The sequence below is a fragment of the Coturnix japonica genome, chromosome 3, assembly GCF_054131305.1.
Source record: "Coturnix japonica strain WE chromosome 3, WE-NBRP24, whole genome shotgun sequence".
Lineage (NCBI taxonomy): Eukaryota > Metazoa > Chordata > Aves > Galliformes > Phasianidae > Coturnix > Coturnix japonica.
In genome coordinates this window covers 44965576-44986751 of record NC_140665.1, presented here as the reverse complement: position 1 = coordinate 44986751, position 21176 = coordinate 44965576, and the positions used below count along the sequence as shown (strand labels likewise).

Below are 21176 nucleotides of genomic sequence, written 5' to 3'. Positions count from 1 at the left end.
AGTGTTGCATAAATGTTCTCCAAAGGAAAGATTCCTCACAGAAAAATAAACCTTTCAAAATTGCCTCATGATTTCAAATCTCATTTTGATAAAAGCTTGAAAGCATAAATTGAACCTGAGATAGGAAAAAAAGAAAAAAAGTTATATCTAAACAAATGGTTAAGCTTTGACAGAGCTGTAAGGGATTCAAAACAGGGAATTGTATGAATGCCAGGAAAACATAACTGCCAGCATCTCTACCTTTTCTAACCATGATTAGTGTAACAAGAAGGGTTATGAGAGACTGTTGCTCAAAGAAACACGGATCTTGCAAACAATTGCTGGCTTCTATGAGGGAACATTGCCTTATTCCATCTTGTGGAGTTGATTTGTTTACATGAAACAGTAACATAACCTCAAAAAACGTATTGCGTATTTATGATACCTTCTTGCACTGGCACAGAAAAGCTGAAAAATCATGCAATTTCAGACTGGTCTACCTCTGATTTATTCAGGTGCTGTATGCAATGTGGGGCTTTTCATTTTGCTTCAGTATAAATGATCTTTTGGTTACATACAGTGGTATGTTACATTCACTTGCCTGCAAAAACCTTTTCTTTGTAGGGCTACAGCAACACTACTATGAATCTAGAGTCACATACATATGGGTATAAACTGCTGCTGGAGTATAAAGATACAACCTGCTTTTCAGATCACAATGCATATATACATCATCATTCATTAACATGATATTGCCCATGTCATAAATACTACAGAATGGAACAAGGATTATAGGATGAATAACAAAGATTGATTGAGCTTTCTTCACCAAACTGTGAAAATATAAATGATGAACAAAAATTATCTAAATTAACTCCTCAAATTCTAAATAGTTGAGGGAAGCAGAAATAAAAATAAAAAACGATCCATGCCATAAACTAAGGAATAAATTCTGCCATCGAAACTTTCTCAAAAAATACCCCAATATAAAATGCTTCTATATTTTGAATTCAGTAACAGTTTGTTCTAATTCTGGGATTTGTACTGATGAGAGCTGTGAAAATGCTCTCAGGTGACAAGATAATAAACAAGATTTGAGCTAAAATTGGAAATTACATTTAACATCAAACTACACAGCTAAAAAGTAGACAAAACAGAGTATGCAAATGCTTTTATGGACATTAACACATAATAAATTTAGAGCTATACTAAGCAGTATTTTCTCAATGTTATCTAAACTATATGTGCTAAGATATGATTTATACATCTGCATAAAACGTACGAGTATGTGTAAGAATATAAGGAATTGCTTGCCCATTATTTTCAAAATCTGACCTGGCTCATCTACATTTTAACTAAAAATATGGTACAGTATGCAGTATTCAATGAGAAACAAGAGCAAATCGATGAGCTTTTTCTTATTCTAAATGTAATAAGCTGTTTAAATGCATATATTACTGAATGCAACAAGAACGGAAAGAGCAGTAAAAAAGTTCATCAGTTTTGATAACAAAAGGTAGGAATAGATATAAGGGTTGCTTTAAGGCCACCATGTCTTGCGAGTATTCTTTGAAGGCTGCAAATTCTTGTTTATTCCAGAGCACTGCTTTTGTGCAGTATTGGCACTCAGATGCATTTATGCAATAAGCCCAAAGATGGAGTGAGAGAGTCTTTTATAACACCTTAATAACTCAGTAAGAAAACTAAGTTACATGAAGAAACCTCTGAGCAGAATTCAGTTAATAATGAATCATGTGCACCAGCAGCTGAATTATATTTATTTTAAGTCGATAAATAAATTCGTCTGGGAGTTGCCTCACTTAAAATATTTGGACAGAGCCCACAGACCTAAGTGAAGTGGGAAAGATTTGTCAGCTGTCTTCCACGAGAGAAATCAAGATGATGGCCAAGCCCACAAGGTTGATGTCTCTCTCACTGCTTGGGTGCACACTGTGTCTTCTGGGGGAAAGGGTAAGGAGGGGGTGTTGACAGTAGCAACTACAGAAAGTGGTATCTACGGGACCCCACATAAAAGAAACACAGTACTTTCTGGCAAACACAATTACTTAGCCTGCCTGACCTATCTTTGAATCCTGAGACAGCTGAATTTATCTGAAACTAGTTAAGGAGAGCACACAGTAGTTCAGCAAGCAAAACTAAATACTTTCTAGCATGGATGCACCGCTGCGTCCTGGGGCACATGGAGCAGCTGAGTTCCACTTGGATAAGGATATGCTCTATAGACCTAACATTAAAATTTCCGCAAGCAATTACTTCATTAAACTCCAGTCACTTATATTAGGCATTGTCCATATTGAAGCCCTAGTGCTGAGCCCATTACTAACTCAGATATAAAAAATCTCTGAGATACAAAAATCTCTGAGATACATAGTCTGACCTCACCCAAAACACTAGAAAAGTTACAGGCTTTACAGTAACTCTTATCCCAACAGAAGCTGCAGTTATCAATTTATCACGTGTTATCATTGCTATTCCTTTCTACTAGTAAGACTCACCCAGACTGCTCTGTTTCTGTTTCAGAGAGTTCTTGCAGTATGCTTTAGCAAAGCAGCCAAAGAAAATCAAACCAGTAACAACACCCACATCCCAGTATCTGGTATAATATATTCAGATGAAACTTTTCCTTACCTTCCTGGGGCATCTCCCTTTTCATCAAACCAAACTTCTTCTCCAGAAACACCAATGAATGTGGACTTAAGGAGAAACTCCAAGAGTTTGCTGCCATCAATTGGCTTCATAGCATCACACAGTCCAACATGTCCAGGACAAAGGGAATGATGCATATTTTGGAGTCCATGAGCCATAGCATATATAGCATTGATGACAAATCCCATTTTACTGTCCTGAACATAGTTTTCTTCTAGGCTTTCATTACCTAAAATAGTAAAAATAAAAACATTATTATAAACATGAAAACAATGTGAAAATATGAAAAAGCAGTAAGAGATTAAAAGGTTTTTCTTAAAAGCTTTAGAAGAGTAAACAAAATGTAAAAAGGGGATTAAATTTACATGTACATATTTGTCAGAAATCTTTAAATCATTGAAAGTGAAATGAAATGGCTTTAGAAAAAAACACAACTTAATGAAACTGTCAGCTTTAATTCGCTTTTTTTAGATTTTTTTTTTAATTCCGCAGTTATTTATGCTAAAAAGGGTTAAACAGCTCAGCATCAGAAGGATGCAACTTGCTTAAAAGTTTGGATTTTCATCACGTTTGAAGATTTTTTATTTTAGTTTTGGTTTTGAGGACCAGTATAACAATGTCCTTCCAACGGAAGTAAGCAAACAATGTAAGCCAGCACCACTTCTCAAGTTATGAGAACTATTTATGTTAGTTAAAAGTTATAGAGAAGCCAATTTCTTGTTTGCTACAGGAACTTCTAAGGAAGTTAGAAACACTAAAAGGAATTTTACATAACTGCAGCTTAGAAGCCGGCATGAGCAGACATACAAGTCTCTGTCCACTGACCAGAAACAATGTGGCAGTGAAATCTTTCCTCCTGTGTAGGTTTTAGCTCTGATCTGCTGATGCTCAGGCTCTGCCAGAGGGTGCCATTTGTGGTTGCAACTCAAGCCAGACCCCGTGGGGGTCAGGTTGCCCCCTGTTTCCCGTCACAAGCTGCTGAATGTTGCCAGAACTAACCCTGAATCACAGAGGCCTGAACCACACAGGTCCTGAGGGCTGGGGGAACAAGAAACCTCTCTGTTTTGTTTCCCATCCCCTGAGTCATTCTCTCTCAATATGCTCCAAGTTGCAAGATGCTGTTGTCTGTGGGCCTCCCACATTACTCAGTGTTAACAGGCATTACCAATCCAGTCTCTGGTACTTAGACACAGTAACACCTTGTCTGCACTAGGGAAGTAGGATGTGTGAGAGACTAGGTGTTAACTAACACTTCTCAAACCCAGGTTGGAGAAGGTAGCTGTCATTCTAATACAAATAAAAGAGGAAAATCTACAAGTTCACAGAAAAAAGTTAAAAAAGCAGCTCCTTCTCCTAATGGTGTGTCTTTCAAACCAGATAATGAAGACCCTTCTTACACTCATCCTTGGGAAAAACTTCTGGAAGGACTTCTCAGCTTCTTTGCTTACATCTGCTGATTATTCCCGCAGGACTAACACACCGTCAATTTACCACCCCTTCCTGTAGACAGAGAATGAATATGGTCTCCATCCAGATAGGAAAAAGAGGTGGAAAGCTCCTGAGCTCAGCATTGCAGTTCTTTTTGTCATGAAGCCTGTCAGTAGCAAATAGCTGAGGATCAAACTGATATAAGTTACAGCACTCTGTAACTGTTTTCTACCCGAGAGTTTGTTTGAGTTACCTCCCTAATTTCTCAATTAATTTTAAAAAGTATAGAAACAAACACATCAGTGACCTTTGCAGGAGATATTGACAGTATCCATATACTTTTTCTGAGAAAACTGTTCAGATGGCTGCCAAAAGTAAAAACCTAAATGTAGCTGAACTTGCCTGTTTTTGAAATGAAACTTTTTTCTTCAAGTATGTTTTAACACAGCAAAGTACAGATTTGGTTTCTCATATTTCAGCATAATATGTGTACCTCCAAGGAGAATAAATATTTGATGGTGGGAGGATTTGCTTTTGAACAATTAGATGTGATCATCTTTTTGGCTTTGAGGCTTGAAACGCACAGTGACCCACTGCAGAGATAACTGCTTTTCTGCACTTACAGAAATAGTCGTACTCAATTGAAAAGTAACATGCAAAGTCTAATCTGGTAAGAAATTGGCCCCATATCAGTAATATAAATGTCCCTATGTGTAAATAAGAGATTTAACAGTAAATTTTCCATGAGCAGTCATGCTTTACCTAAACTTAGCTTCCAGCTGGCGAAATCAAATTTATTTCATTTTCACCATCACAAGTTATTGATATACTTATGTGTATGAGCTTGTAAAAATTCACTTATAAGAATCAGTAGGAACCAATATTTTTAAACAAGGGAGATAATGTAATTATGTTAAGCCAGAGAAAAAATAGAGACAATCAATGTTCAATTTGGTTTTCATAGAATTGTTTTATAATAAATGTAAGAACTATATTCTATTTGGTGCAGGGCTTCTCTATAAAGCTGTTATTTTTCCTCAAAAGGTCTTTGAAAAGTAACAAAGAGAAAAGCAGAACTCTGGATTGAGAAATTTCTACTTTTCTTTCTCTTCTTGTCCTCTGGAAGAAAATAAAAAGATCATTGATCTACAAAAACTACTCTGAACACTGGGGTAAAGTAACATTAAAAACAGAAAAGTACTTTATTATCTTCCTTATTTTTTTTTAATTTTTTGGGGGGGACCTTAGTTTTCACTAAGAAAATTGTAAGCTATGTGAGTACTGGATTAACTGAAGTCACTAAAATTAGGTCATTAACTTTCTGAATGACATTGAAGAATTCAGGTCTCCTACATTTCGTGCTCATTTTTATATTGCATGCAATGCAAATCTTCCCTTAATTGTTTCCTTTTAACAGTTCCTCAAAACTTTGGATCATCTTATTTTCTTTGTAAGTCAGATGAAAAAGAGGGATGTGAAAATAAAAATAATCTTTAACAACAACACACTCTGGCTGTACACAATAGAAAAATGCTCCCAGCACTGCTAGAAATAATAGCCTTGGTAAATGCAGGACAGAGCAAATTTCATGAAACTCAGTGCATTTCCTTTCACTGTAATGTGCCTCAAACGTAACTAATGTCATCTTCAGGTGGGGTCTTAGGAGGAGCTGAATGTAAAGCAACCATTAATGTCTAGTGCCTTTACTGTGAAGCAAGTATGGTGTTATCAGCATTCTCAATAGCAGAGAGAGTACTCATACAAATCTCACCTGATAAACTGAAGTTAAGAAAAACAACACTATCAGACTTACAGCTAGAAGTGACCTAAACTTAAAGGCGTAAGGTAAAGGTAGGAAAAGTCTATACTGGTGTTCTCAACAAGAGATTAAGCAGAAAGGGCTTCTTGTTTGCAGTTCTCAGAAAGGTTATGGCAGGAAGGAGGATGGAATGGAAAGAAATGTAGAAACATTTTGGTTGAAGAATCAGATCAATAGCTAGCCAGTTGGTAAATTCTGAACAAACACACACGTTTGATAAAGAACACAGTCTGTTCACAGATGACTCTTGATTAGAATAAAAGCCAAAATCTGTTGAATAAAATTATTATAAATGTAATTTCTTAATTAGACAGATTTTTTTTTCCCCAGACGTCCAAATGAAGAGAAAATTTAATGTCACATAAAAAGCGATTTTTTCCATTGGTCACATTTGACCTATTATGAAAGTAATCATCTTTTCTGACAGACCCAAAAAAGGGCTGAAGGCCTTAGAAGTAGTATATGCTCCCTTCCTTAATTGCAGTGGTCAGTCCTAGGATTGAAATGCTTTCTGGGTGCGCAATATGAGATTTTAGCTTTGTTGTCAGCAGCATGGGGATGGGCTACATTTAGTATAGAGCTCATTTAGACAAAGAAATTGTTGTGGAAGAATAACCAAGGCTGAAAAAGGAATGCTGAAAAAATGAAAACTGCCATACTTGGTCTGTGTGCACAGTAACCTGGCACAAAGCCATGCCAAAGAGAGATGAGTGTTCCCCCCAAAAGGATTCCAGGGGACAGAGCACAGGTTATACCATGAACTAGTAGAATAGCACCCATGCTTGCAATAAATTTCCCCTTGTTGTTAAAGAAACCAGGAATGCAGGTTTCCTGCCTTCTCTCATAGTTTCAATGTGCACTGTCTTAACCAGTGACTTGGAGCAAACATGTCCATCTGGCTCTGTATAAATTTGTGCAGAGATATGCTAGTGGTGTGACATGCCCTTGGAAAAAACACAGAAGTCACATATCTTGTGGTGTCCCACATTACAGAAGGCCTGACAAACTTGGATCACAGCAAATTTGTGTCGTAGGATCTTGCAGGGAGAAGGGCAGAAGGCCAGTAGCTAACCTGATAGGTCATTTGAAATCTCGGTCACTAGAAGTAGCTACAGATTATTTTGGTTACTAAATAGCACACAAAAAAGAGATGAACAGACTGATGTCATTTTGTGAAACTCAGAGTACTTGGCTCCTTAGAAATACTGGGCTACTTTTATTTGGATGCATAACCTGCTAATTACAGTTTTACCTTTGGATGTATAGGAGAGAAAATGCAATGAATTCTATATTTCTATTTTGTCACCAAATCCTTGATTATTTTTTTATCTATCAGTTTTTTTTAAATTTATTTTTTAATCACATTATGAAGAGCCCAAACAAATTCTATTAAACAATTCTTGCAAAAGGCTTCATTTTCTAAGATCATTTAGCAGTGCAGTTTCAGGTATCTTACAAACATTGCCAGTTATTTCATTCTTACACTCTGTTTATGTTATCTAACATCTCTTGTGTTATCTAATAACCAGAATAACAACACAATTATTTAACGAATTTCACCTTAAGGCATTGAAAAATTAGTACCACAGATTATAATGCCTCTAAATGCAATTAGTACAAATATGATATGTTCACTACCTGCACAGTAAATGACTTGTTCTCTTCATACTCTTTTTAGAACCAAATGCATTCTGTTCGTTAGTATTATATGGCAATGGAATCTGAATAAAATCCCCATCTCTTGATGATTCTTGTTGACTCTGCTGCACTCAGTATGTCCAAATGTAGTCAGAGGTAACAAGTTAGATTCACATGAGAACCTTATTGTATAGGAAAACATCCAAACACCCACCTCTTTCAGCCCGCAGTCAAGTAAGCATTGAGAAGAATTACTAAATTTGTCTTTTCAGAAGTAACTTCTAGTTATCCAAGCAATTCCATTTGTCTGCCTGCTTATGAAGGTGAGGCCAGGAATGTTACTAAGTGACCAGAACAAGGAACTGCAGATGAGGACTGTAAGCTTTGTTTGTACTTTTCTCAAAGGCTGTGCAATCTAATAAGACTGCCAAAATATTGTGGAAAAGTAAATCCTTTTCATAGCATCATAGAATCATAGAATGGCCTGGCTTAAAAAGGACCTCAAAGATCATCTAGTTTTAATCCCCCTGCAATGGGCAGGGTCACCAACAACCAGACCAGGCTTGTTTTATCTCATCATGCTAAGTCTTTTTTTTTTTTTTTTTTCTAGAATGGTTTCTACTCAAAAAAACACCAGCTCTTTTATTGTTTTCCAACAAAGGTGGACCGTGTGTAATGGTCACTTCCCACTTCGGTGTATCTCTGCTGCAGGGAGGCAAGTTCAAGAAGCAACTACATACAGACAAGAGTGGGTCCTGACTGACAGCACATACAAGAGGGATGGTAGAAGAGCTATCAAAAAGACATAAGATAAAAGAGGAACCTGATTCCCATTGTAGTATGAACTGTTTGCTTGACTGGATATAACTCTAATGCTTACCAGGCAAATGTGAAGGACGTATTATTTAAGGAAAGGGATCTTTCCCTAACTGCCTCCTGAACATCATGTCACCAATCTGTACAAAATAATGCTGTGCTTTCTGTAGAACAGCAGGTGGCTCTGCCATTTGGCAAGAATACAGAAATCTTTTCCTGGGGCAGATAAAAGGAAGAAATATCTCACAACATGTGGATTCTACACCAGATTTGAAAACAAATTGATAAACATTTCAAGTTGTACAGTACTCATGAAGAAATAAATCGAGTTCCCAGGGTTGCACACTTCATTTTCAGGATGTCATTAAATCAAAAAAGGTTCCATTTCCACTCTTCAAATGTTTTTCTTTCTTTTTTTTTAATTCTCCTAAGCAAAGAGATTCTATTCACACAATTATATTTGATATACAGTTCCAGTTACCAGTTGAGACACCCTTCTATTTTCTTTCTGAGCACAAGGAAGTCTGTGGGTCTCCCAGATATTACTGCAATGACTGATGAATGCTGCGTTTTAATTGAGATTGGTTTACTTCTAGTTTTAGATAATACTACAGAGAGAAATTAAAGCAAATCAAAGTGTGGGCATTCCACAGAAGCTCCTAACTTTTTTTTTTCCCTCTAAATTCTCCACCAAAGGCATTAACTGGATGCTTACTGCAGCAATGTTTATATACAAGTTATTATATATTCTCACTAATAAAATAAGACAAATAAATAACGACTCTCTCCTGGAGAGGAAACAGATTGCGCAAATATATAAGGCTATTCTTTCCTTACTTTCACCTACATTTTTTCTTTCACAAATGACAATTCAGTGTCTAAAGAAAGCCAAAATATTAATCCAGATATCAAGAGACATGGGTTTCCATTCATTCCAGGTGTCTAACTTCAGATCAGTTCCCTTTTTAGATACACTATACACATACACTTCCCGCGTCTTCAGCTTCCACGCCTGTTTTTGTGAGGATGCCACATAGTCCTTCAGTGTTCAAAAAGATATGTCTATCTTTTGTCCCTCCCTGTGTGTTAGAAGCAGTAAGGAAATCTTTAATTAAATTTACTTTCTTGGTTCCCCGTATCATGTTATGTAAGCACATTAGGGCTTTAAGGGCTTAGTGTCAAAGACTCTAAAATGAGGCTGACATACACAAACACAACAGTGCCACAGTAAAGCTGCAATATTATGAGTGGAAATGACTTTGCAAGCTGCTGATTGACTCATTAATCAGAGGCCAGAGAGTCTCAGAGACACTAGGCTCTGAGCAGTAGAAAAGGGACTCGGCAGTGCTGCCAGCCCTGAGCCACGTTTAACTCACAGATCCAGACCACACACAAAGCAACTTAGGAGAAAAACAATAGGAAACAGATCTCTTTCTAACTGCTCCTTTCTTCCCCAGTCTGAAAATTTGCTTAGCAAACACAGGGGCCTGGAGCCCACCTCCCAACCATTTCTGCTTCTCCGCTTGGACATTCAGACTCACACAAACCTTCAGGAAAAGAAGATTTAAGACATAAACACCACATGATAAACCACATAACAAAGTTATGTTCAAATGTGCCAGCACCCCAGAGAGCAAAGCTTTCCTTTTACATCTCCTTTCTACTTACACAAGGACATAAGCAATGGATGAGACTGTCATTTCCCAGAGGCTCTGTGACTTTTGTCAGTAAGAGTCAAAAGAAAGTGGTCACAGTTGAAAAGCTGTATGGATATGTGCCTACAGAAAGTGTATATAGCAAGAGCAGGAAACTGGAAAACAAGGACAGAACTTTCACTACAAGTTAACACATGTGGCACGTGGTGTGTAGGTCTTGGTCTAAGTATTATTTATTGGTTCGTTTGTTTTGGAATTAATAGACTGGAAAACAAAAGAGGAAAAAAAATGTTACTATCTGAGATAAATTTATTTCTGTATCTTGGACTCCCAGGCAAACATGGGTCACGTTTTTCAGTATCAGTTCAAATGGTCTGAAAGAAGCACCACTTTGTACATATAAGTTATCCTTTTAAGGGCTGCCTTCATACATCAAATTGAGACACAAGGCTGTGATAATGCATGGAAAATTATGAATTTCCATTATTATGTGCATTCTAATAGAGAAGCTTGGAATTCTATCACGAACAGGGTAAGTAAAGAGTTATTTAATTTACTTTATGAACAGAAAAACTTCTGTATCTGGCTGCTATCTTGTAGAAATTCATTCCCAAATAAAATATGGTCATTTTAAGACTCATGGAACTGACCAGGAATCTGGAATGAAATGACAGTGGTTTATTAGTACCGAAGCTCAGATATCCACATGTAATTAATGGTCATATTTAAGGTTTTAAGCTATAGCTTAAAAATCAGTAAAACTCTACTTGTGATTCTGATCTTGGGGAATCCATCAATTTGGATGCAGTTTAACCTTAAATTCTACTCTCATTCTCATTAGAACATTCATTAGAAGTATGTGCCTTTTAATAACATTAAATCGTATGCTTATTCCAGAAATATGCAGCAAAGGAGATAATCTGAAGTGATTCCATTGCCCTTCTTAGAGACATATAATAATTATTGTGAGAGCTTGACAAATAATTATTATGATTAATTTTTTTTTTCTTAAAAGCTGGACTGCAAACAAACTGCCTGTAAAATGACCACAAAAAGTTCTATTATTTATTTGAGATTATTATTTAACTTCTACAGCAAATCATTAATTCTCAGATCCTACTAGAAATGAATATTTCATCTTATAAACAGGAATAATATATGCCTGCAGATTTTTGTTGTTGTTCTCTGAATAGCTTGTACATGTAATCAGCAAAGACACTGATTTCAAATCCAGATATAGCATCTGATATCCATCTTATTTTTTCATTAGCTGACTAAAATGTAATGCCAACAAAACTCAGTCTTTGTGTTTAAAGGATGTAGGCAATAACATGATTATTTTAATGGAAAATTCACAAAAGCTGTGAATGGAAAGGAGGGCTTTTACCCTGCCTGATCCAGAACAGGCCATATTCCAATCTGGCACTGCAATCCCCCCATCCCAAGGTATTCTTCAACAGCTTTTTCTTTGTTTGTTTCAATTCTTTCCCTCTGTTCCCTTGCTTGCAAATACGATAGCAGGGAATTCAATTTGTTACTCCTACTGCATATACCGTATCTGTCTCTATCATTCTCAGTCCATTCAAAACTCTCCCTAAGCCCCTTTTTGAGATTCTGCAGTGTTCTACAAATGCCCTCAGAGTGTTCTTAAATCCTCAGGCACTATTTAAATATGATTGGTTATTATTGCAGTGACATTGTTCTTCTTGCTTTCTTTCCAAATTGATTAAGCTAACTTCTTCCTCCAGTGCCATTCTGGATACTGATCCAGTCTCTGTAAAGGCAGGATTTCACAGAGAACATTTTCTATATGGCATATAAAGAAACAATTAAAAAAAGAAAATTCAACCTTCAGTCTTCCCCTTTCCCTCAGGTAACTATGCAACCTTGCTGCCTTACTTGCACACTTCATTAAGGACATATTTAGAACTACTATTCTTAACGTATCTGTTATTTGGAACAAGTGTAGCAGATAATGAGTTGCTGCTACTCTTACAAGAGGCAGGAATGAGCACACTTAAAATCAAACTCAAAAATTTAAAGAAGTATTTGCAGCTTTTGATGTTCTTTAGCTAGCTTCAATCAGGATTTTCACCATTAATAAATGAAATTTTTGAGTCAGATACCCTCACAGATATTCAATTATAACACACAATGATGGAGAAAATAAAAAGCAGAGAAAATAGGACTGATTAAGTTTCAAGTGTCATTCTATTCATATGAAGCCTCAGACTTTATCTGAAAGGGACAGAACTCAGTTATTGTTCTGCAGCTTCCAAAGCATTAACCATCTTGGATATTTATATTAGGAACCTGAACACGTGTTTGGGGCCCTAATTAATTGCCTTGATTAATACCTGAACTTCTCTGGTTGCTATTGACTTCCACAGGGATAATGGGAGATCAGTATCCTTAAAAATCAGGACAATCTATCTAGGTCTCAGAACCTGTACCTCAGGAGCCTAATTTTGAGCTTCCTTGTTAGAAAATGCTAGTTTAGAGTTGGAAAATAGGCAACCTTCATATAAAGCATATTTATTTGCAGATACATCTCTGGAATAATTATGCCAGTAAAGAAAAGCTATAAAACTGCTAGCTGAGTTAAACCTTTCTACCTCCATGTAAATGAGAAAAAGAAAGATAAAATCTAACAAAACACTGTGAAGGTGCACGAAAAGTAAATGGCCTTGTTTCCTGATCATTTACCAGTGTTATTTAATTGCATTTATTTACAGATTTGATTAAATGGTTATATCTAGGCCAATTGGTCTGATAGGTGACCTGCAGACACACACACACACACACACAATGATTTCTAGGACCGAGTTAAGTCATTTCAATTATGTGCTTTTCTTCTCCCCATATTACTTGCACAAGTTCAAAGCACCTGCAACAGTCCAAGCAGCATGGACTGCCCTGTTGCTCCCCAGGCACACCAGACAGGAACATGGAAGAGACACGAGGGACCACGACTCATGTTTTGCTCCTTTTCAGCTCTATTGGTTTACTCATGTAATGGAGAAGGCTGAATGTCACAAGCCTACCTGAGGATTTTTCTAATCCCAGTTGACTCTGGCTGTTACAATCCACAATGGAAAATGTAGATTTTCTAGATTCAGAAAACTTTTGTTATATCCCACTGTAACATAAATATATATTTTTAGACTGCCTTCTCTGCTGTTTTCAACAGCATGTGTAGAACAGTTTTTATGGATTCCAAAAGAAGAAAAACAGATTTTTTTTATTATATTTTGATTGACAAACTGCTTTAAAAGTATTTTTTAAAAAGATAAAATATTGGATCAATGTAACTACTTTTTTCCAAACACAGAAATAAGAAGCTAGGAACAAAAACCAGACAGTAGGTAATGTCTTCTCTTAACAATGCCTATGATATATCACAGAAAAGCACATTATTAATAGTCCTCTTCATTAATCCTTAGAAGTTGTCTGTAACTTTGTCTGGGAAATAAAATGAGTCTACAGTTCTCCAGTCTAATCTGCTGCCTTGGCTAAATAGTGTAGAAACCAGAGTTCTTTCAGACAGTCGTCCCAAACACATTTTATTCTACATACCTGAATAACTGATATCAGAGTTTTCACCCAGCTGTGGGATGAAGCTTAGGATGTCCTGTGTCACGCTGAGGGCATAAAAAGTGACATAGGACTCAGCTTATTTTCTACTCCAGAACCTAAGAATTTAATTGGAACCCAAAATAGGGGCTAAGGAGGGTGAGTCAGCGGAGACATAAAGACACATACTGAGTTCATGCTACGTCAATATTTTGATTTCTTCTGTTAATGAATGTGTTTAATATATACTGCATCAAGTAACTTGCAAGCAGTGACTATTATGAAAGAGTTATGTGCTTAGACTCTTCATAAGAAATTTTCTTAAATCATAATTTTCTTAAATTTTCTCATAATTAAGTTTTTTTGTACTGTACTATAATTAACTCCCACTGTAGATGCTTCTGCTAATGCAGTCTCATGGCACAGGGGTTCTGTGAAGCAGCTTTGCAGATATCAAGATTAGAGGAATGTTCTCAGAGAAGTATCTATGGACTCCATCACCACAGCAGAACAAGCCCTAATAAAGTCTGCTTGTCCAACACACAACATAACCTTAAACGTACTGAAAACCACTCAGATCAGCTCCAATTAGAAATGTATTAATTTTTTAAATAAAAGATAGAAACAGTCACATACGTGGCCAAAGTGCTCTGTCCTCTGATACGACTAAATCTGGATGCAATGCTATTTCATATAAATTGATCAGAATTAAAATATGTCTTAAGAAAAAAGACCGTGATTAAGAAAAGTCCTGAACTACATTACTGGTGGACAAGGATGTACACTGAAAGGGGAATTATGTTAGTACAAAGCTGTCTAAGGATGGGAATAGGTCAGCCATCAATTTTCTATTTTCCCATCTACTGTAGTAAGCGCAGTCATGGAGAACATCAGAGAAAAACAAACCCTATGACAAACTTAAGTACAGGCTCTGTAGACCTTCTAAAAAGACGTTATCCTACATCAGAAAAAAACAAACAACCCACTCACCTCACTAATGCTATACTCAATTATGTTTGAGTGAGCTAAAACTAGGTCCTTTTTAATGAGTTTTTGGCAACAATGGCAAGCACTTAAAGATGCTGTTCAGAGACATCTTAACTGATCTGGCTATCTTGTTGATTTAGTAGTTTGGGTATAGTGTCCCACACACATAACTATGCTGCTCTCAGACTTAAGCAAGTATTTTCACATAACATACTGCTCTGTGTGTTCTTGCATTTGTCTTTGATTTCTAAAGTATCTCTGCACTGTGCTTCATATCACTTTTAGAGCAGGCCTATACAAAGCCATGTGAATGACAAAAGGTCATCACAGTGACAAAGTAAACTACAGTTTTTTATTAGGTAATTTTTGTCTCAAGAACTATAATTTAGAACACTGTGTACAGTTTAAGGACTTCCTAGTACAGAAAGACACTGATAATCTGGAGCTCATTCAGCATAGGTCCATCAAGACAGGTGCAATCCCTGTCCTGTGAGTTTAGACTGAAGGACCTGAGCTTGTTCAGCCTGGAGAAGAGATAACTGAAGGAAAACCCAACAGCAGCAGTCTCATATCTCCAGGGAGGTTATTAATAAAAGAAGGACAGGCTCTTCATGGTAGAGCACAGTGAGAGCATCAGAACATGGACATACCTTGAAACAAGAGAGACTGGGGTTGAATATAAGGCCAAACTTTTTCAAATCCTTGCTGTGGAAAAGGTTGCCCAGAGGGCTTTGCTGCCTCCATCCTCAGACTTTGTCAAGTCTTCAGTGAATAAAATCCTGAAACCCTCAAAGCTAAACTTATACCTGATCCTTCTTTGTACAGGAGGTTGGACTACAGCCTTCTTAAGCTACCTTCCATCCTGAGGGATTACATAATTCAGTGACTTTGTCTGCACTCAGTCTGATTGTTTGTCTTGTACCCAAACACAAATTAGCAGATAAAGTAAAGGTATGAGTAAGCATCCAAACGAACTTGACCTGCAATCTCCTTTGGAACAACAACAAAAAAACTACATTTCTTGTTCTTGTCCACCACAAACAGGTTCACTGATAAATAATCCTCCTCAAAAATCAATTAAATCAATGAATGAATCATTGAATTGCCCACTTTGTTCCACTTCACTCTGTAGAAAAATATCTGTGCTGATTGCTTGTCAGTGTATTCTGATTTCCCAGCAGATGAACTGCTGTGAACACAATCTGATGTTTGTATAAGTTTCATAACAAATTTCATAACTCTCTTGTGGTGCAGAGGAGTATTCATCCTATCTAGTTCACATAAACTGCAGCCATTGTATTATTTGCCAAGAGGTGAGTAGGCATTCTATAAATGAGCAGTGAAACCTCCATAGATGTATTTGAATTGCACTGAGTTCTACATCATTTCTACATACATAAAAACTGGATTTAATTCATGCTTATGTGAGCTTGTCAAGTCCAACAGAGAAACATTCATAACTGTAGTTTTGTGAGGAGAAAAGGACTTCTATTCAGGCTATTTCTATCAGCTCAGAGGGGAATAAACCTCCTAAAGAGCTGCTGGAAAAGTGCTTGTCATTGACAGTACAGTCAATCACCACATCTTGCTGTCAGCATACGGTCTCCTAGATGTGGAAATGGCTGATTAGTCTGATGAATAGACACAAGCAGCAACTGCAGTATGGAGCATTGCTGAAATTGTGTGCCAAGGGAGCATAGCATCAGGATTGTTCTGAGATACTTATTTTCTTAACATCTCAAATTCAGAAGCTTTTTTTCTGGCAGTGTTAAAATGGACTACACTGTTCTGATTTGTCATCTGAAGGCCATGAAGAATGTTGTGAAGTTCTGAAGCTCCCTATGAGTCAGTGGTCCACACTGAGATGCAAGATATGCTGAGTTTCCTGAAGAATGTAATTAGTACACAGAAAACATTGAAAATTCAGTAATGGAATGAATATTTTAAGAAAAACAACTCTGGATTGGAAGTGGTTTTGGCCTTCTAGAAATAAAGCAAAGGAGGAAAAGAAAAAAAAAAAAAAAAGCACAAGAAAAATTCTAGACTTGAATCTTATGTCATTGGGAAGAGAGAGTATATACTCTCCATCCATGAAAAAGAGAAACAGCAAGGCAGTCACTTATGAGACTCGTTTGGCTATAACATTAGCAAAGAATGCGTCAGAAATAGATCCCACTCATTTGCTTGCTACCCAAACCAGAAAAGTAGGGTGTTTCTTTTTAATTTTCACAAGAATTAAATGAATGTTCCCAAAAGCGTGGGTTTTCTTCTCTTCCCAAGAATTTGTGCTACTACTATATAGTACTAGTTTATCCAAATAAACTATCTTGCAAATGTGGTCAGTCTTAAAGTAGATCTCACAGACTGCTTCACAGACTAGGATGCACTTGCATTTTCTTCCTTCTGGCTGTTCTTTCTCTCTCAAAATACACACACAGACTTTAGTGTAACATGAGAATTCCTGAAGGATGACATCAATCTCCTCAGTAGCTGAGTGAAAGAATTCATACAATAATTTCCGTCATCAAGGAAGGAGAATTTCTAAGAACTTGCTTTTGCCTTGTTTTCTAGAGTCTGCAATCCCAATCTAGTGCTGATTCAACAGCATCCTAGAAATTGCAAACGTAGCAGCTGTAATTGCTTGAAGAAAAGTCCTTGCCTATCCATGAATACTGAAAATTGAACTTCACATTCCAGTGCCAATTCTGAATAAATTACTCAATAAAATAATTAGTTTGTATGTGAGAAAATTATAATGGGCAAGAAGTAGTTGAAGATACTCAAATACAAACTGTGTAATTAATCTTCTTTTCAAACTGGATAGGACCAAGAATTCTGAATCTTTCTGAACAAGGTAGTTGGAGAAATACACTATCTTCTCATGCTTATGGTTTTTCTTAGGGATCCCACTGATGGGTAAATACAAGAATGCTATGCTTCCCTGGACAACACAAGTATCTTTTGCCCTTGGTATTCTTCTTCATTAGAGAGCTTCCTGAGATGATGTCTCTCCAGAGACTGAAAATGAATCTGAGCAGACTACTACCTTTGAATCAATTTCTGTTTATACAGAAGTGCAGGTGTGCTGCATTTTCAGTAATGAGTACCAGTGCACTTTTGGAATACAGAACAGATCAGGACCAAGACTTAGTCACAATGAATGCTAATAATGTGCAAGGAGTCCTGAGAGCGCAGAGGATTCAGCACTTTCCATAATGCGGGATCCTGTGTGCCTTGTTTCAGAAATACTGATGGCATGCTGTGAGGTAAGAATGAAAGCTTTCAGCTATAATAGAGTTGAGAAGCTTAATACCAGTGTTCAATATTTGATACCTTTCCTGGGGCAATGGAGTAGTAACAACAAGATTTTAATTTGTGGTGTAATAAAGTCAGAATGTAGTCTATTGGTGTATTTTAGTGGATTTCAAATATTGCTGTTTATTTTTAAGCTTTATGGCCCTCCTTTTCAAATCTGCACATTCAGCCTTCTTTGTGAAGGATGTGAGAGGCAATTCAGACTTTTTTTTCCCCCAAATGCTTGTAAAGAGGCCTATCTCCAAATTTGTGAGTGGTAAAAAATGGCATTTTCTTAACACTGCCATATTAGATCTCCTTGGAGAGGAAGGCTCCACAAGCCAGTTTTGGAGCTGCTAGTATTTTAAGTGGCATCGTTAACCCTGCAGAAAATTCAGATAAAGATATACATGTGGAAAGCTGTTTTGAAGCATTTGTGTAAGTGTGTGAAGTCATCATTCAGCTCTGTGCTGTTAAAGAAAAATAATTTGCCTGCACACTCTCTGGGGACATGTAGGTCTATTGATTCTACAGATATGCCATTATTTTGAATAGATACCTGGTGGTGTTTTTCTTTTGTGATTTGAGACACTTATGAACTTCTCAGTTCTGCATGATGATCCTGAAAGATCATCCTCAAGTTTAAAGAGATGACTGCTTTTGAGAAAAGCCCAAAAAGTACTATATATTTTGAAGCTCCACTATCAGAGTGTACTGATGTTTTAGTATTTCACTAATACTATTAGAATGTCTCTGATACCTGTTGCTTGAGGAGCACAAAACACTGCAGCAGGTTTGCACCTGTACCACAGCAGAGGATGACAACCCCAGGGCATCTTCTCTGATGTTCAGTGCCTTCAGCCCTGAGATGTCCTAAAAAGTTTGGTGGTGCTTGTTTGTTTTTCCATAAAGCAGCTCATTATTTTTTCCTCTGAATTTCTTTTGTGGATTTTTCTCTTAAGTACAAATCTGTAGTCCACAGCAGCATGTATATGACAACTCATCTACATGCAGAGAAGAAGTAACCCATTTAGTCCAGTTTGAAATCACTAGCTGATATTTGTCTTTGATGTGGTAGACAAAGAATTATCATGCCAGTCCTGTCTACACTTTGGTTTTATAACTAAATGGAGACTGGATAACGCACTACCTGTGCTTATAGCTGCTGAAATTCAGCAGAAATCAGACATTTTCTTAAGTAACAGCCTGAAACTTCTTCACAACCAACGCAAAACAATTTTAATTTTAAGTTTCTTAAGAAGAAAACCTATGTATTTGCTCTGTGTGTCCATCATTCATTCTTTCCTTAGTAATTTCTGCCCTTCTTAGCCTATGTTAACTCCTTTCTATGAAGTGAAGCAGTCTTAAAGAAATATAGGTAACACAAATGAACATTTGGCAAAGTAAATAATTACTCTGAGTAAAACTGCATAAACTCAACTATTAGTCAAAATGTCCTCCTACTAGCTCGTGAGAGCTCCAATTGGACCCAGTCAGTCTGCCAGTCAGCACATGCCAGTTTTGAGTCAGTCACAGTATTTGTTGATATGACTCATTTGTTAATAAGAGGACTGAGGGGAATATAAAGGTAATGTGGAAGGTTGGAAGGTGTCATTTGGAAGTATCGATGGAAGAGATAAGAACTATAAATAATGCGAGGAGTTAGCTTGCAATTGGATAAAGCAGTTAGGAACATAAAGTATAGGACAAAAATCAATGTGAAGCCAGATTTCATTACTACTGTTCATCACAAGGTAACTTCCTTATTAAAATGTACTCTTTTGACTGGAAAAGAAATATTTATCAACTACAATTAAATACTTCCAAAGTTATTCAATAAGTATTTTATAGAATAGCAATCACATCCATCTAAATTTACCAGTACATTTAATCTTACTAAAAAATAGTTAATTTTCTCAGGTTCTGACATGAAGAAAAAAAAACTGTTTATGAGCAGATACATTTCTCTTACTTATGAGCTAAGTATTGCTTCTATTTGTAGGACACTGATGTTTAAATAAGTGCTACATAGTGAGAAAAAAAAAAAAAAAAAAAAAAGTATGTGTTTTAATGGGTGAAGAAAAGAAAGTGTGAAACAGATGATCTCCCAGTTTGAAGACACACTGATTTTCCTTAGGTCCTTAGGTTGATTTTTTTTTTTCCTTTAGTATTTTCTCTGAATTTCCTGATTATCCTGATGGGTTAGAAAAGATGATTTTGGAACTGTCATGGTTTAATAAGCAAAAGGTTTCAATTTGTGTAAACTTTTCTTAAAATGTAACTGTTACTTATTTTGTTCCATTCATGGCCATGCAGCCATATTACAAATTCAGGTATTCATCTCAGCCTCAGCGTAGACATAAAACCTCAAAGTGGAATGAGCTGCTTTTATGACAGAGCAGAGCTATACTGGGAGGAAACTGTGCTAGACATTTTCCTCCCAGAGTTCCAATTTATATATTAACAATTTGGTTCTCACTTTTCACCATGATTAATAAATTATAAATAACCATATAAAGATTTTTTTTTTTGCCTTTTTTTTCCCCCAGAGCACACATTCAAATAGGAAAAGAACTGATATGTTACCGGTGCAGTTCTTCTGGAAGTTGGGATTCTCCAGTGGGTGTCCAGGGATACGACACTGAAATCTATGCTGCCAGAATTCAGGAAACCAAGGATTGCGGGTATTGGTGTCCAGACGCAGTTTCAGATAGTAGTCATCAAATGACAAGACCTCTGGAGATTGCAGTTTGATAGTGATACCTCCATTTGCTTCCTGTTCATAACCTTCAATGACTTCATCTCTGTCTGCCCAACCATCACTGAAAAGAAGCAAAAGTAACTTATTATCCAGAGACAGAAAACTTGTTTTGAAAAAGCAGCTGGCAAAAGGCAGACCAGAATCCTTAGAAGCAAGTAATTAGAGAAAAATCTAAAGGCATATCTAAATTCAGGCAGATGGAGAAAGAAGAAAGCGCAGTAATAGAGACTTGGAATGAGCGGTCTGACTGATTTCATGCCAAGCCCTCATTAACTCATCTGGAATGAAGAGGATTTATCTTTGTCCCCCTGGAAAGAATTTTTGGGTGTAGTTTCAGGTGTGATGTCTCCAAGACTGAATCTCTGCCTTTTTCAGGCTATCCTGTGATGGTGGAAACTGAAAGAATTTATGTCAATTGAAAGTACCCCAGGATCCTTGGATTTCTTCTCAGCATGTGCAGATTGTATAGCTAGCAGAATAATTCAAATCAAATATGCAGGGAGAAAGTGCATTGTGTGCTGGAAGAGAGTAAAATATTCTATTTATCAAGAACATAATA

At 36.7% G+C, this 21176-nt stretch overlaps 1 protein-coding gene across 6 annotated transcripts in view; it reads right to left on the bottom strand.

The window, feature by feature from the left end:
• GRM1 (glutamate metabotropic receptor 1) overlaps nucleotides 1–21176 on the bottom strand; it is a 173776-nt gene that overhangs the window by 38099 nt on the left and 114501 nt on the right. For all 6 annotated transcript variants that reach the window (XM_015858187.3, XM_015858190.3, XM_015858192.3 and 3 more), the window contains exons 4-5: nucleotides 20443–20678; nucleotides 2629–2875 (exon numbers count right to left, since the gene is read on the bottom strand). In XM_015858187.3, the coding sequence (XP_015713673.1) occupies nucleotides 2629–2875; nucleotides 20443–20678 (483 nt within the window). The remainder of the gene's footprint in view (nucleotides 1–2628; nucleotides 2876–20442; nucleotides 20679–21176) is intronic.